Source organism: Astatotilapia calliptera, chromosome 12 (genome assembly GCF_900246225.1).
Source record: "Astatotilapia calliptera chromosome 12, fAstCal1.2, whole genome shotgun sequence".
In the NCBI taxonomy this organism is placed as follows: Eukaryota; Metazoa; Chordata; class Actinopteri; order Cichliformes; family Cichlidae; genus Astatotilapia; species Astatotilapia calliptera.
The window spans coordinates 35,774,739-35,790,308 of record NC_039313.1 but is presented as its reverse complement, the minus strand read 5'-3'; the positions used below and the strand labels follow the sequence as shown (position 1 = coordinate 35,790,308).

Below are 15,570 nucleotides of genomic sequence, written 5' to 3'. Positions count from 1 at the left end.
CTTGAGTTTGGAAAGACCTTCTGTGTGTTAGAAGAGGAAAACTACATTCAGACCATGACCTGAGTGTTTCAGCCTGTTTCTCTCTGTGTCAGTCCGGCTCACAGAGGCAGGAACAGGACGCCAACGCTTATTCTTGCCTCAGGTGAGCGTTTATCTGTACCTGCACAGACCTGTGGATCATCAGGCTGAGAGCAGCTCTGCAGAGCCACAAAGTCTCACCGAGTTCCTCGACAGTTTCCTGGAGTTTTGTTTCATGAGCAGCTACAACTACTAAACTGCTTCCTTTCACGTTTCTGTCTCAGAGAGGAGAATGATGAAGGGATGTTTTCTTTCACCCCTCATGCTCTCGCTTCACTCCAGTCACAGTTTTCCAAGTCAGTGGTTCCTGATTGCAATCATGTGACCAAACATTTGAACTTGAGTAAATAAATAAAGTTTTTTTGTAATATTATTTCCTCCTGTTTGACCTTCTGGGTGATTTGTGTGATGTATACTCTATTTTTGGTTTACTGGGGCTTTCTTTAATATTCATCAGCGCAGAGAATAAACTACATTTAATCCAGAGCGTACTTCCGGTGCTCCTGGCCAATCAGCGTCCTCGTTCTCAGGCGGACTCCATATTAGATTAAAACCTTTGCAGGATTTTTGTGGCGGAGGAGAAATCAGGATTCCGTCTCTGGTGCTGGCCCCTCCCCTTTGACGGATGCCTCCTACAGCCAATCAGCGCGCCAGCTGAGAGCACCTGCGAGGTCCTGGTCACCTGGACCAATTAGAGCGCGGCTGTCAGAACGTTACCTTTTATGGGAAACGCCAGCTGTCCCGCGAGCGCGGATAAAGCCGGTGCGCTCGCGCTAATGTTGCTGCAGTAACCGCACAGCTGGGCCAGAGAAGCTTCCGCGAGACTTCACCACAGACGCGCCTGACTCACCTGCACAGGTAACACTCAGAGTACAGTTTCTCATGTAGTTCGGAGGTCAAAGTGGAACAATGAGGCTGAAGCTGGGTTTAATTAAAGAGCTCAGATTTAAAGTTAAAGCTGTCGCAGCTGAAACACGATGTTACTCTGAGCTGCGGTTTCATTAGAGAGGCGCTAAAGAACAAACCGGTTCTCAAGCCGCTAACTCTGATCTGACTGAGCTCACAGGGGCCGGAGGAGACCCTCTGTGAGGCCGGAGGAGACCCTCTGTGAGGCCGGAGGAGACCCTCTGTGAGGCCGGAGGAGACCCTCTGTGAGGCCGGAGGAGACCCTCTGTGAGGCCGGAGGAGACCCTCTGTGAGGCCGGAGGATGCTGGTTTAAACCAGGCTGCACGATAAAAGCTGAATTGATGCTGAGATCTTTAAGTAAAACTGGAGGAAAATATACAACAAACTGAGTGATGTTAAAGAGAAAAATGCCAAAGTCAGCTAACATCTCACTGTTTTGTAAAACGTGCAGGTCATGTTTCTTCTGAAACCTAAAGTAAGAAATGTGATGATTTCTTTAATGTTCATGACTGCATGAGATTTATTCAAGTTTAAAAACTGTGTCAAAATCCATCTTCAGTGAATGAGTGATGACCCGAGGGAAGGGCTGCTCCTCTGTGCTTCCTGTTTCTAACTCTTACATAATCAGACCTGCTGCTGTAGTTTTCTGTTCAGCCAACTTAAAAAGATGCGTGACTGTAAGCGTGACCTGGACACGTGCATAGAAACTACAAACCTTGTTCCTAATGGACTGAGCCAGATGAGAATCTGGGTTTGCAGAGCAGAAGAGTTTGTTCTGTCTGAACTTGTTGAAATGTTCTCGACTGAAAAATGTGACAAAACAACTCAGTTTAACCAGAAGCCCCACCCACCATCAATGTTCCCTCTAATGTTTCACGTGTCTGAGCGAACGCACAAACTCCCTGAGCGTCCCTGGATCACTGAGCGACAGCAGACGTGTGCACTGTGGTCACACCAGCATCGAATCCATCCAAGTTACATGTTTATTAAAGTAATCAAATTACAGCATTTATGTTAGACTACTTTAAATTAACTGCTTTAGCCCACTTACAATGATAGTTTTAAAAAATCTTGTTCCTGACCTGTGCCGTATGTTAACGCTATTGGAACTAAAAATAACTTTAACTCAAATTTTGAAAACTTTTTTATTTATTTATTTTTGCTCTGACTCATAATTATGACAATGAGTCATAAGTAGAGTCCTGTGGCTGAAATATAGTAAATAATGACAAATGTTGGGCAATTAATTATTTAGTTCTTCAAAAAAGTTACTGAGTTTTTTGCAGCTGTTTGCCTAAAAATGCAGCAAAGTTTTTTCTTTTTTTTTTTTTAAATAAACATTTCAAACTATTTACAGAACAATCAGCTGTTCTGCATCAAATCTGATACAACACAAATTTTGTGCCACAACAATAAATGCCATGTTCCCATATAATTTTTTTGATTGGTCCCCATAAGGCTGGGGGCAGGGGTTTGCTCACAGGCGGAGAGTGTTTTCCTTATAAAACACCGTTTTTACCGTTTCTTCCTGCAGTAAATATAAACGACGACAGTATTCGGGAAGAAAACCAAACATTGCAGATATTTTTATCAAACTTTTATAAAAGCTGCTATAAAGTCCACACTTTGTCCGTCAGTTGTTCCGTCTGTCCTGCTCACATCTCCAGTGGTTGTACACGTTGTCATTAACGTGGCTTCACTCCACATCAGCCGCTTTGCTAAAACACCGGCACATAAGGACGCTGTCATAGCCTGTCAACCACGTGGATTAGCTGCGTATATACACGAGTGAATCGCATCATTGGCTGGACTGTGGGATAAGGTGGCATCGTTCTGATCCCATACGGGAGCAGCCAGTCACTGACTAACACTGCAGAACAGAATTGTTAACATATTTACTTTAAGAGTTTTACCCTCTGATTATGTGAATGACTGTGTTCTTTCAGACATGGATGAAGAAATCTCTGCCCTCGTTGTTGATAATGGCTCCGGTATGTGCAAAGCGGGTTTCGCTGGAGACGACGCCCCCCGAGCTGTCTTCCCCTCTATCGTCGGTCGCCCGAGGCACCAGGTACGAACATCACTCTCAAGAATTTGACTGCAACCCTGCGCATCAGCCTGACGCGTGTAACTGTGTCTGCAGGGTGTGATGGTGGGAATGGGACAGAAGGACAGCTACGTGGGAGACGAGGCTCAGAGCAAGAGGGGCATCCTGACCCTGAAGTACCCCATCGAGCACGGCATCGTCACAAACTGGGACGACATGGAGAAGGTGAAGGACTTCATCAAAGCTGACATCTCTCACTACAGGTTTTCTTTAACCTCCTAGGACCTGGCGTCCATATGTGGACATTTTGGGTTATTAAGACCAAAATACTCAATTGTGGCCTGATATCCAGTTATGAGGACATTATACTGCTACTGTTCTGTCAAAATGTTTCCTCATATGTGGCTCATTTTTCGTAGAAACAACAATTCTTTGTTTTCACATTCATCGGGGCCCCAATATGTCCAAATATCAAAGAGAAATTAAAAATGCCTGTTGTGGAAGAGTTTGGGTCTTAGGAGGTTAAACCCCTGAATGAAATCTGACCAGTTTCAACAGAAAACCACAAAAAGCTAAACTGGTTTTATTTTATTTATTTATTTTTTTTGGAGGGGGGGGGGGTGTTATTTGTTTGGTTTGCTCTTGTCTTGCTGCTGAAAGATGCCATTTTCAACTTTGAATTCATCAGCTGAGAAGAATCAGAGTTCAGGCTGAATACCTTCTGATTTAATCGCACTTGTACTTAACTTGCAAGCTGCCTCTGTCGTGCAGATCTGGCATCACACCTTCTACAACGAGCTCCGTGTTGCTCCTGAGGAGCATCCAGTGCTGCTGACTGAGGCTCCTCTCAACCCCAAAGCCAACAGGGAGAAGATGACGCAGGTGTGTGAAGGACCATCTCTGATTAAAGCAGCTGATACACTGAACCTGTTGATCCTGTGAAGGTTTTCTAGCTTGGATGCATTTTGCACTTGTAGAAAAAGAAGTTAATTTCCAGGCTAATGGTGTAATTATAGCACTTGTACATTAAAGTCTTTCTCTGGTGCAGATCATGTTCGAGACCTTCAACACTCCTGCCATGTACGTGGCCATCCAGGCCGTGCTGTCGCTGTATGCTTCTGGTCGTACCACAGGTGGGTCTCCAGCATTTCAGGATCTTGCTGTACAGAGTTGTGCTTCAGATAAACTTCCTTGTTTAACTTGGGGCTCGTTTCTTCAGTTGGGGGTTAGAGCAGCAGGCTCTGAGTATGCTCTGGCCCTGCTCAGAGCAGCAACTAGTGACCATTAGAGGAAGCACAAAGCTCAGTGGTTCCAGAGTGACCTGAGTGTTCTGTCCTGCAGGTATTGTGATGGACTCTGGTGACGGTGTCAGCCACACTGTGCCCATCTACGAGGGCTACGCTCTGCCTCACGCCATCCTCCGTCTGGATCTGGCTGGCAGAGATCTGACAGACTACCTGATGAAGATCCTGACCGAGCGAGGCTACAGCTTCACCACCACTGGTATGTGTGCAGTTTTACCTTCAAGCATGCTGATGTAAAGCCATAATCTTCAGCTACTGCATTTACAAACCATGACCATGAAGTGTCCATTTAACTGTCAACTCTGACCTCCAGCCGAGCGTGAGATCGTGCGTGACATCAAGGAGAAGCTCTGTTACGTGGCTCTGGACTTTGAGCAGGAGATGCAGACAGCAGCTTCCTCTTCCTCCCTGGAAAAGAGCTACGAGCTTCCTGATGGGCAAGTCATCACCATCGGCAATGAGCGGTTCCGCTGTCCCGAGGCGCTCTTCCAGCCTTCGTTCCTTGGTTTGTAAATCATCAATGACCCTCCAGAGACGCCTGTTGAAGTCTGAATTTTCCTGAAAGGTGCTGAAGCCTTGGTGCATCAGGTCTCTCACTTCTGCACTAAAACTTCATTCAGGTATGGAGTCGGCTGGTATCCACGAGACGACCTACAACAGCATCATGAAGTGTGACGTGGACATCCGTAAGGACCTGTACGCCAACACTGTGCTGTCCGGTGGCACCACCATGTACCCCGGCATCGCCGACCGCATGCAGAAAGAGATCACTGCCCTGGCCCCGCCCACCATGAAAATTAAGGTTTGTTACTTGGATCTCTTGAGCTGTAAACTTGTGCAGTGTTGCACTTTAAAAACTGCAAACTTTAAATCTGTCATCAACTTCTGCCCATGCATGACGGGAGGCTGTGTTGCACTTTAACGGTGCCACTTACACCCTCCTCCTCCTCTGGCATTTGGCACCACTACATAAATCTCTGAAGCTAGTTTTGCTGCCCTCTAGTGTACACTTTTTCAAACTTAACTACCTGCTGCTGTGCATCTCTAGACTGGCCTACAGGTACTTACCTGCCTCGTGTCTAATCTGTTCTCGTCTCCAGATTATCGCTCCCCCCGAAAGGAAGTACTCCGTCTGGATCGGCGGCTCCATCCTGGCCTCTCTCTCCACTTTCCAGCAGATGTGGATCAGCAAGCAGGAGTACGATGAGTCCGGCCCCGCCATTGTTCACCGCAAGTGCTTCTAAAATGCTTCCATGCTCCTCCCCCTCCGCCCTTGCAGGATTCGCCGTACTTCCACTGTCCCAGCTAGATGTGCGTCTGATTTGTCTCGCATGGACACGCCTGAAGATGCTGTGAATATGAGGACTCGGGTTTTAGTGTTACAGTACAAGTTTCACTTAAACAACATTTAAAACACACTTAGCAATTCTAGTCCAGTTTGAGGAAAGTTGGTTTGAGCTGTTTCAAACTGTTAGACAAGAAGTTCCACTGCATCTCTCTGGTCAAATAACCTGTCATGAAACTCTACAAACTGTTCAGGTAAATCTTTCAATAAAATATCATTTATTTACTTAATCACTGAGTGGTTTGAGTTTATTGCTATAAGCCCCGCACCAATGTTTGCATTTGTTGAATGCAAACATTGAACTCTGGTCTAATCCCACATTTTATGCTGATTAGCATAGAGAAAGCAAAGTTAATGGTCCGTTCTCGCTAAATGCAGTTTAGCTTTGTGCTAACTTTAAACAATGACTAGTGGCTGCCATCATCTGGTAGAGTATTGGTACCTGCAATTCTTAAACTCACCCAAACCCTCTAAAAGCACATTTCTGTAGTTTCTCTTCTGGAGCAAATGCAGGAAATGGTTTTGAAAATTTGATTTATAAAATAGTTTATGTAAGTTTACATTTGGTCTTGTTAAACTTGCAAACACTGAGGTGTTGTGCTACAGTTTGTCAGTTTCACTATATTTCACCACTTTGTGGATTGGCTGATCAAGTGAGTGCATAATGTTGGTCATCCCACCGTCACCCGCTTAATTGCTGAATACAGAATTTGTTGAACATTAAGAATTTCAGAAGGATCTGTCCTCTCAGCTCAGCTGACGTTCACCCAGGATACAATGCCATCTCCGGCCTGACCTGCACACCTGAAGAGTACAGCTCACTGCTGTGGCTGAGCTGACAGTTTTACCTGATGACTGTCTTTAGTCAAATGTACCGAAAAGGAATATAAATAAGCTTCATTCTGACACTTGTTTTCCCTGTTTGACCTTCATTTGATCTTTTGTGTGTGTGTGTGTGTGTGTGTGTGTGTGTGTGTGTGTGTGTGTAAAGGCGCCAATATGTGGTGGCTATATAAGAGCCACTAAAAAAATATTGTGGTAGGATACAAACGGTGCAGGAAATTGGAAATCTTGAGGAACGTACAGAGTGAAAAAAATTGTGTCTGCAGGAAAGAATATATTAATGTTTGAACTTAATATATTTGAGGCAGTAGGGTGACTTCCTCTCTTATGCGCATGTCGATTAACATTATTACCAACATAGGTCTTGCCAGCAGGGGGCAGCAAAGCTTGGGTGTGACTATTACTTGTATTAATAATATATTAACACACCTGTTGACTTCTGTTTGCACAAACGTTTTAGTGTATAATTGACATTAAACATGTTATACATAACTGCGACTGCTGCATTCTGCAAACTTGCGGTAGCTCCACAACAGGAACACTGCTCTGTACTGTGAGCTGTATTTTTTTTTTATGGCATTTCTTTGTGTTTCCTGAGCTTCAGCACAAGTTTAAAAAAAATAAAAAATCAAAATCAAAAAATTGCAAAAATCCTGTAAAAGCATCTGAACCACCTTTGAAGGCGATGACATAATGCCTTGTATGTCTCCTGGTTACAGAATAACTCACAATATGTCTGTGAAGGTTCTCAGTCATCCAACTCACAATGGACACAGTTGATGTTTTATTGTGAACACTGGTTTAAATCGTCTCACACAGAGTGAACACGTTGCTGCAAAATGTTTCAGCTCTGTGTAGACGTTTCATCTGCAGCTAAGCCAGAAGTTAGTTTTCAACATTAACTACTCGCTCACTCAAACTGCAACAAAGATAAAGAAATAAAAAACACTAGCAAACAAAGGATCAACCATCACACTAAAAATGTAAAAAAATGTATGAAACATTCATCACTAACAAACAACCTCATCACATTTAAAAGCACGACTGTTTTTAATTTGAGCAGATTTTCAGGGTAATTATTTTTGCTCCATCATTAAAAGAGTTTAAATCTGTTCCCCGAGGCTCAACTTTCCACCTCATCTGAGTAACTTACACAAATTAACATGTACATTTCAAAATAATGTCAAGATTACGATCTGCCGACATGGGAACAGGCTCAGGAATCAGTAGCAGCTTTGTTGTTTCAGTGTTTGTGTTTCAGCTGATCTCACAGATGAGAGAAATTAAAAAGGCCTCAGACGAACGCACACATGTCAGGAGGACATTTGTCTAAAATTAGAAAAGAAAATCACAACAATAAAACGATGACGTTTCACTACTGAAGCACAGACGTAAGTAAAGTAACTTTGGACAGTTAAAAGCTTACATTCAGTGGGTAGGTCACCTTCCTGGTGATGCACCTGCATCCAAGCTGTTACTGACTCGTCAGCTTTTGATTTCGATTTTTGTTCTTCACCTCCTAAATACACACTTGTTTCCTTTTTATGCAAACACACATGCATGTTTTAATACTTCACGTGTGTTTTTTCTGTGGTCTTTGCATCAGTGTGTTACATAAAAATAAAAGCAATGACAGCAGCAGAATAATCCATGAATAGATGCAGTGTTTCATCCTACTGCAGCTTTCTGTTACTTGCTTTCACCTCCTCCTGGTTCAGTTTATCCTCTTCATGCATTCGCTCCCAGATCTCCGTTCTTTCTTTATCCCAAGCGTCTCGATGTTTCTTCACCTGTCTGTCTGTGAAGAGTGCGATATAAATAAACTTTTGCTTCGGTTCATGACATTTACTTACTTTTACTATGATTGCTTCCTTTATTCTCTTGTATGTTTTCATGTCTTTCTATTACAGCATTAAATTAATCTCTGCTTCATGAAGCTTTTCTAATCTATGAGATGGAAAAACAAAACCAGTGATGAGAGCAGATGTTCTCCACACTGATTATGTTTGAGAAGAGGTTTGATTGTTATTTGACAGGTTGTCCAGGTTTACTTAGTGGATTTCCAGTAAATTATAACTGTATACATATAACGGTGAAATGTTGTTTTAGTTCCATTAATTCAAAAAGACAATATCCTAACTTATGTTCAGAAAAGATGAAGCTGGTGTTGGACACGTTTTGTGGACAGTGTCTTTTATGTAACAGCTCTATGTGTGCTGTATTTCCAGTGAGAAACCTGCGTGTCACAGTGAAGGTGGTGTAGTTATTGGCACTGACTCGATTTCCAAATGAAACATTTATATTATTTACTAACTACACAGCATGCTGAAGGTTTTAACAGCACGTCACTTTTTCCACATTTTGTCATGTTACAGCTTTATTCCACAATTTATTAAAATCATTTTTCTTCTCAAAATTCAGCACAATGATCCATAATGACAACGTGAAAAACAGCTTGAAATTCCTGCAAATGTATTAAAATAAAAAAACTTGCAACCAATGTGAATATTCTTGTAAACGTAACCATAGAGCACAAAGTTAACAGGAGCTCCAGCTCTGCTTGGATGACAGATCACATGCCTCCCATCATTACGCTCTACACTTGGATCCATTTTTGTCTGCAACTCCTGAACTTGAAGAATTTCTGTCTCCGAGACTGAAATCTGATCAAGACCTGTAAAGGTCTCTCCATCAGCTCTGGGTGTTGATGTCAGGACCAGTGAATGGTCAAAAGAATAATCACTGAAGATGTTCAGAATTTCACAGAGCCTCAGTTTGTGTTGCTGTGTCAAGTCCTCAGGCTGTATGACCAGCAGGAACACATGAGAGCCCTTTTAGTTTGTCTTCAGAGATGCTGGAATGAAGCAGATCTGGTGTGTTGATGAGAACTGTTTCTTTGCTTTGAGTCCACTTTTCGTCCACTCTGTTAAATTTGTCTCTCCCAGTAAGAAGTTTCCCACTCAGACCAGCTGCTCCCCAGCAGAACAGCCGTCGTCTCCGACACTGAAATGGTAACAAAAATGTTAAAAGTTAGCACAGAATCTACAAATGTAATCTTTTATTGCAACATGTGTTTTTAAATAATACATTTGAATTTCTATAGATTTGTATAATACATTTTTTTATTATACAAAAATAATACAATAAGATAATGTCATAAATTTTGTTTGTGCATCACGACAATTTCCACATTTAGAAATGAAAAAATTAAAATGCAGATAAAATGCAGGTTCCAGATTCCATCCATCCATCTTCATCCGCTTTATCCGAGGCCGGGTCGCGGGGGCAGCAGCCTAAGCAAAGAGGCCCAGACCTCCCTCTCCCCAGCCACCTCCTCCAGCTTATCCGGGGGAACACCAAGGCGTTCCCAGGCCAGCCGACAGATATAATCTCTCCAGCGTGTCCTGGGTCTGCCCCGGGGCCTCCTCCCGATGGGACATGCCTGGAACACCTCACCCAGGAGGCGCCCAGGGGGCATCCTTGTCAGATGCCCGAACCACCTCGGCTGGCTCCTTTCGATGTGGAGCAGCAGCTGCTCTACTCTGAGCCCCTCCCGGATGGCCGAACTTCTCACCCTATCTCTAAGGGAGAGGCCAGCCACCCTTCAGAGGAAGCTCATTTCTGCCGCTTGTATCCGCGATCTCGTTCTTTCGGTCACTACCCACAGCTCGTGGCCATAGGTGAGGGTAGGGACGTAGATCGACCGGTAAATTGAGAGCTTCGCTTTTACACTCAGCTCCCTCTTCACCACGACGGACCGGTGCAGCGTCCGCATTACTGCAGCTGCAGCCCCAATCCGTCTGTCGATCTCCGGCTCCCTTCTCCCATCACTCGCGAACAAGACCCCGAGATACTTGAACTCCTCCACTTGGGGCAGGATGAAGATGAGTCGCGGATGAGTTCCAGATTTCAGCTGCCTGTAAAGTTTGATTGAGAAAGTCAATCAAAATGTTTGTTTTTAAAACTGTGTTCATTTGCATAATTGGGGAGTAAAACAGGGGGCTGTGTGTAAAGATGGCAGTGGGGTTTTTTCATGGTTAATGCAGTGTTTTAGATTATCAGATGGCGCCGATGAGGATGGCTGCCATGATCGCCATCATACTCAATTTCACGAGTTTTCCTCGTGTTTTTAACACTTGCAGATTCTGCAACAGTCTGTGTCTAAATATTCAATCTGCACAAACACTGGACACATTTTTCTGGACTGTCTCTTAGCACACATTGACCCGAACACTTTTTGTTTAAACAGATTAGTCGTTGTTGTTTTTTATTTTCTTATTGTATTATTATTTCTCTTTTAAATTGTATTGCATGATTGTTGCGCATTTTACTTATTTTAGTTGCATTTTAGTGTGTAAAGTACTTTGTGCAGCATGAGCTGTTGGAAACGTGCTGTTTAAATGGCACAGATCACCTTCGACCACACAAATGCCCCTGAGCAGAAACTACGCCGGAGGAAAGGAGCCGGGGTCATGGTCCAGCTGATGAACAGACAGCACCATTCCTCACTTCCCACCATTGTTCTAGCTAAAATCCTAACTTTGGAAAACAAGCTGGATGAACTGCTGACCAGGATGACTTTCCATCAGGATACTATACGGAGAAATGGCTGAATTCCTCCTCAGTTCCCGGCTTGGCTGGTGTTCCTGTGAGAACAAAAGTACCTCGTTCACATGTGCCCGCCCCCAACCAGCCTTCAGCAAATCAGATCTCCCCACGGTCGTCCTGCTACCAGCTTATAAGCAGAAGCTGAGGCGTGAGCAGCCAATCATGTGCTCGGTTCAATGCTGGACCGCCATCGTCTTGCGTCACTGCTTCCGCACTGCTGAGTGGTAAGTTTTTTCAAGCTGTTGCCAACAATAGTGCGAATGATTGCACACAATGCATCAGTGAATACACTGATGACATCGTACCACAGGTTACTGTACAGACTCACTCTAAGCAGAAGCCATGGGTTAAAAAGCCCAACTGTCACCTGGTTAAATGTGCTGACGACACAGTTCTGTCACTGCTGTCAGGCCCTCACAGCACCACGGGCCGCTCTGCAGGAGTTTGTAGAGTGGTGTGACAGCTCCACACTTGAACTGAACGTGAGCAACACCAAAGAGATGGTGGTGACCCCTCTCACATTGTTCACCCTGCATTTCAATGGCTCCCCTCTGGGCGGCGCCTCTGCTGCATTTCCTGCAGGACTGAGGAGGAGGAGGAGCGCCACCTTTGTCCCCAAAGCCACTCTGCTTTTTAGCTCCAGCCGATAAGAACATTTCCACAGCAGAAACAGAAACTACTCTACACTCTTTTTTTTACTGCCGACACTTTGTTCACTTTTAGTCACTTACAGTTACACACAGACCAGATAACATCCCAGTCCTGCTCTCAAACTGGCAGATTTCTTCACAGACACCTTTAATTTTTTTTGCCTGAGGATCCTCAGTGACCACAGCCACACACTCGTCATGCGGCACAGAAGCATCCACACTCATACCAGTCAATTCAGTATGTGTTACTCGTGTGCAATATTGAGGGTCTCTGAGCCTAAGAATTTAACTGCTGGTAGTAATATGCCATTGTTACCTGTAAAAATAAAAACTTGAACTTGTTGAACTGTTTTTTGCTCGTACTCATGCTGCCCGACATCAGCGCATATTGGAAATGCCACAGGCACCGATGGGTTTTCTATCGCCCATTGGGGCGCCCTCCTTTTGCGAGGTGCACCTGCTGCTTGCGGCGCAGAGAGGAGGGGGCGGGGCGGCGGGGAGCAGCATCTAATAACCAACTCACAAAATAAAACAAAATAAAAACAAACCAACAAACACAAAAACACCAGACATCATGATACAAACTTATAATTTGCACCAATGTTTTTTCAAAATTCTACACACGAAAAGTGAGCGCGAGAGCCCTCAGTGAGCGTGCGCGCTGCTGAAGTCAAAGTAAACTTTATTGTCATCTCCGCTACAGACAGTCCAGCATATAGAGACGAGGCTCCAGTTACAGCAGTGCAAGTAAACAAACAATAAATATAAGAAGAGTAAGAAAATAAATCTACACTTTAGGACTCGGGGTAAAGGATCAATAACAATTGTAAATTCATAATTTACAGTTTGATGATTTAAAGTCTCACACACAACCCGTCGAAAGGGGAGGGGCCAGCTGCTTCCAAATAGAGCACATTTCATTCATAATGTTGTGAATCCAAGCCCATCATGTATTCATGATTTGAATCCTGGGTTGTGTGAAATCCCAGAAATACACCTTAGACAAAGTGAATCTGTGAACTAAGGTGTAGGTCTGTTAGGTTATGTTGTGGTGATCCTCAAGTTGGGGGATTTGTGTTCATACTGGAGTGCAAAATTAAAAGATGGACAAGAAAAGTTCAAAGCCATCAGGTGCTCAGTTTAGAAAAAATAGAAAAGAAGAGGAGAAACAAAAGATGCAGGTAAGCAGATGTGTGATTGGATAATGGCAGCTCATCCTGAAACAATCAGAATCAGAATACTTTATTAATTAAAGGAAATTATGTGGGTTACAGTTGCTCCAAGAAGAAATGGTAAAAATTGCAACAGTAACAGACTAAACTCCAAACAATACATTATGTTACAGATTCTAATATTAATTGTCAGTTGTTGATTTGTCCTGTTCTCATTGTGTGACGAATGATGATGGCTGTTTGGTAGCTGTTTGCATACTATGCATACTGTCTCTCTCTCTTCATATGTGTGTGTGTGTGTGTCTATGTTTCTCTGGTGAAATTCAGTGTGGTTCCCACAACAGTTTTATGTTAATGTGCAATCCTTAATATGGGGTGTGTGTGTGTGTGTGTGTGTGTGTTCGCCCGGGGCACCAAACCAAACAGGCTAGGACCGCCACTGCTCCCACCTGTGTGTATGCTAATATATTTGATCATGTTCAGCAGCAGAGGACAGCCTGATGTTAAGATAATTAATTTGCCACAGAAGCTGAAGGTGTTTTCTATTCTTTATTTAACATTTAGAAAAATGCACCTAAGTGTTATTTGATTTTGCACAAATGTTATTTCACAGATGAGTCACTACATCCTCTCCATTATCTGAGAGATCAAGTTTCAAGTTGTTGTTTGTCATAAACAGGCAACAATGGCACATCACTGCCAGCAATGAAATACTCAGCCTCCTCAATATTGCACACAGAAAACTGCACATAAGTAAGAATTAGATAAAAAATAAGATAAACTATATAAATAAAAAATAACATATATGAATAAAGAATAAGAATAAATAAATACAGATTCCTAAAAAATACTGTAGCAGCTGTAGTGCAGAGGTAGTGGTACATACATACAGTGTGTACAGTGATTGTGTAAACCAGGGGTGGGGAACTCCAGGCCTCGAGGGCCGGTGTCCTGCAGGTTTTAGATGATCCTTGATCCAACACAGCTGATTTAAACGGCTAAATGACTCCTCAACATGTCTTGAAGTTCTCCAGAGGCCTGGAAATGAACTAATCATTTGATCCATTTGTGTTGATCCAAGGTGAGATCTAAAAGCTGCAGGCCCTCGAGGCCTGGAGCTGCCCACCCCTGGTGTAAACAGTCCAATATTTCAGCAGCTCAGTGATGGCTTGTGGCTAGAAATTCTTCCTCCATCTGCTGCTGTTGATGCTTCTGTGAAGTGTACGGCTGTGGTGGATGGAACCAGAGAGGATCTTCAGGCCTGTCTACCTGCAGAGGTCCTGGATGGCTGGCAGAACCACAGACAGACTGAATACTCTCGATGGTGCATCGATAGCATGTGCTGTCTTTGAGGGTGACATGAATAAATAAAGTTTGGGCCTTTGTGTTTTGAAGATTGAAGACTTTGGGGTTCTCTTTGGACCACAGCCAATAAGGTCTTGGCAAGATGGTCAATCACTTATACCAACAACAGAAATACTGGCACTGATGCACAGGGATGAGTCTCCTGCTACAGCTGAGAATGGGAAGTGCAAAGAAATCTAATCTTATCTGTGTTTCACGTAGTTTCATGCTCCATTTTGTTAGTGGGGAACACTGAGGTCTCAAACTGTGTAAAATAAACACATTAACCAGATTTAAAGGGTTAAAAGCTGAGACGGTGTTATGACTGCACTTGTCCAACTCCACAAGGAAGCCGCATGAGATTTCTGCATGTTCAGCATCATCTCGTCAGATTTCAGCAGATGTGTTGTTCAGAGGAAACTGCTCAGATCTATCATTCGATCATAGATGTGTTATATAGAGACGTGACTCTTAGAAACATGGATGCAGGAGAGCAAAACGTGCCGCACACAAGACGTCAGAGACACACCTCAGGGGCAAAAACACAGATGCAGTGAGTGGGTGAAGTGAAGAAGAGGAAGTGTCTCGGTGTCTTTAACCGTCTGCATGGACATAAACCATGTGGACACAGCTGTTCCCACACCTGCCTGCTGTTTCTGTCATCTCCTCCAGTTTGTGTAAATGATTCTTTAACGTTAGAAAGAAAAATAATAAAAGCTGAGTTTCACTTTGAGTTTCACAGTCAGTCTGTGGATCTGCTCCACAGAAACCCCCTCTGTGCTGCCAGTAACAGTCTGAGTTTGACTTTTATACAATAAAAATGATCAAACCTGAAAGCTGAGGGATTTAACTCTGAGTACAACAGCGTGTTTCATGCATGCGCCTCAGATATGAAATATTTATTTGTCTTAAACATTTTGGTCTTTTAAATGTTTCAAAGCCTTAAACACAAGATTTTTAATGAAGGTGTTTGAACCTGGAGCACGAGCTGCCTCCAAGTCCACGGACACAGTGACTGGTGAAATGCGTGACATCACGTGGATGGAGACACGGAGCCCGATGTTTCAGCTCGAATGTTTCACCGTTTTTGTGCAGATTAAACTAGAAAAAAATCCTGAGTGACAGAAAAAGAGACAAAAGAGACACTGAAACATTGTTTGCATGGATGAATGTTTTGTGTTTGTGTAGGTCTGTTTTACATATTATAGCGTGGCACAGTTATTGCTCTTTACACGGACACGCGCGCTTTCCTACAGACTTCCGGTACTGCCT

General features: G+C 43.5%; 1 protein-coding gene across 1 annotated transcript; it reads left to right on the top strand.

Annotated features, from left to right (window-relative positions):
- Nucleotides 1-846: 846 nt before the first annotated feature.
- On the top strand, nt 847-5,911 carry LOC113034393 (actin, cytoplasmic). The gene is made up of 9 exons (XM_026188916.1): nt 847-936; nt 2,932-3,056; nt 3,129-3,257; nt 3,804-3,914; nt 4,081-4,165; nt 4,374-4,535; nt 4,650-4,841; nt 4,957-5,138; nt 5,437-5,911. Exons 2-9 carry the CDS (start codon nt 2,934-2,936, stop codon nt 5,578-5,580), a joined length of 1,128 nt encoding a protein of 375 aa, XP_026044701.1. The 5' UTR covers nt 847-936; nt 2,932-2,933; the 3' UTR covers nt 5,581-5,911.
- Nucleotides 5,912-15,570: the final 9,659 nt, after the last annotated feature.

Excerpts from the sequence above, each read along its gene's own strand:
- LOC113034393 (XM_026188916.1), top strand. The coding sequence starts at position 2,934 with ATGGATGAAGAAATCTCTGCCCTCGTTGTTGATAATGGCTCCGGTATG. Across the intron at positions 3,258-3,803 it reads ACTGGGACGACATGGAGAAG|ATCTGGCATCACACCTTCTA; the intron begins GTGAAGGACTTC and ends TCTGTCGTGCAG. Across the intron at positions 4,166-4,373 it reads TGCTTCTGGTCGTACCACAG|GTATTGTGATGGACTCTGGT; the intron begins GTGGGTCTCCAG and ends TCTGTCCTGCAG.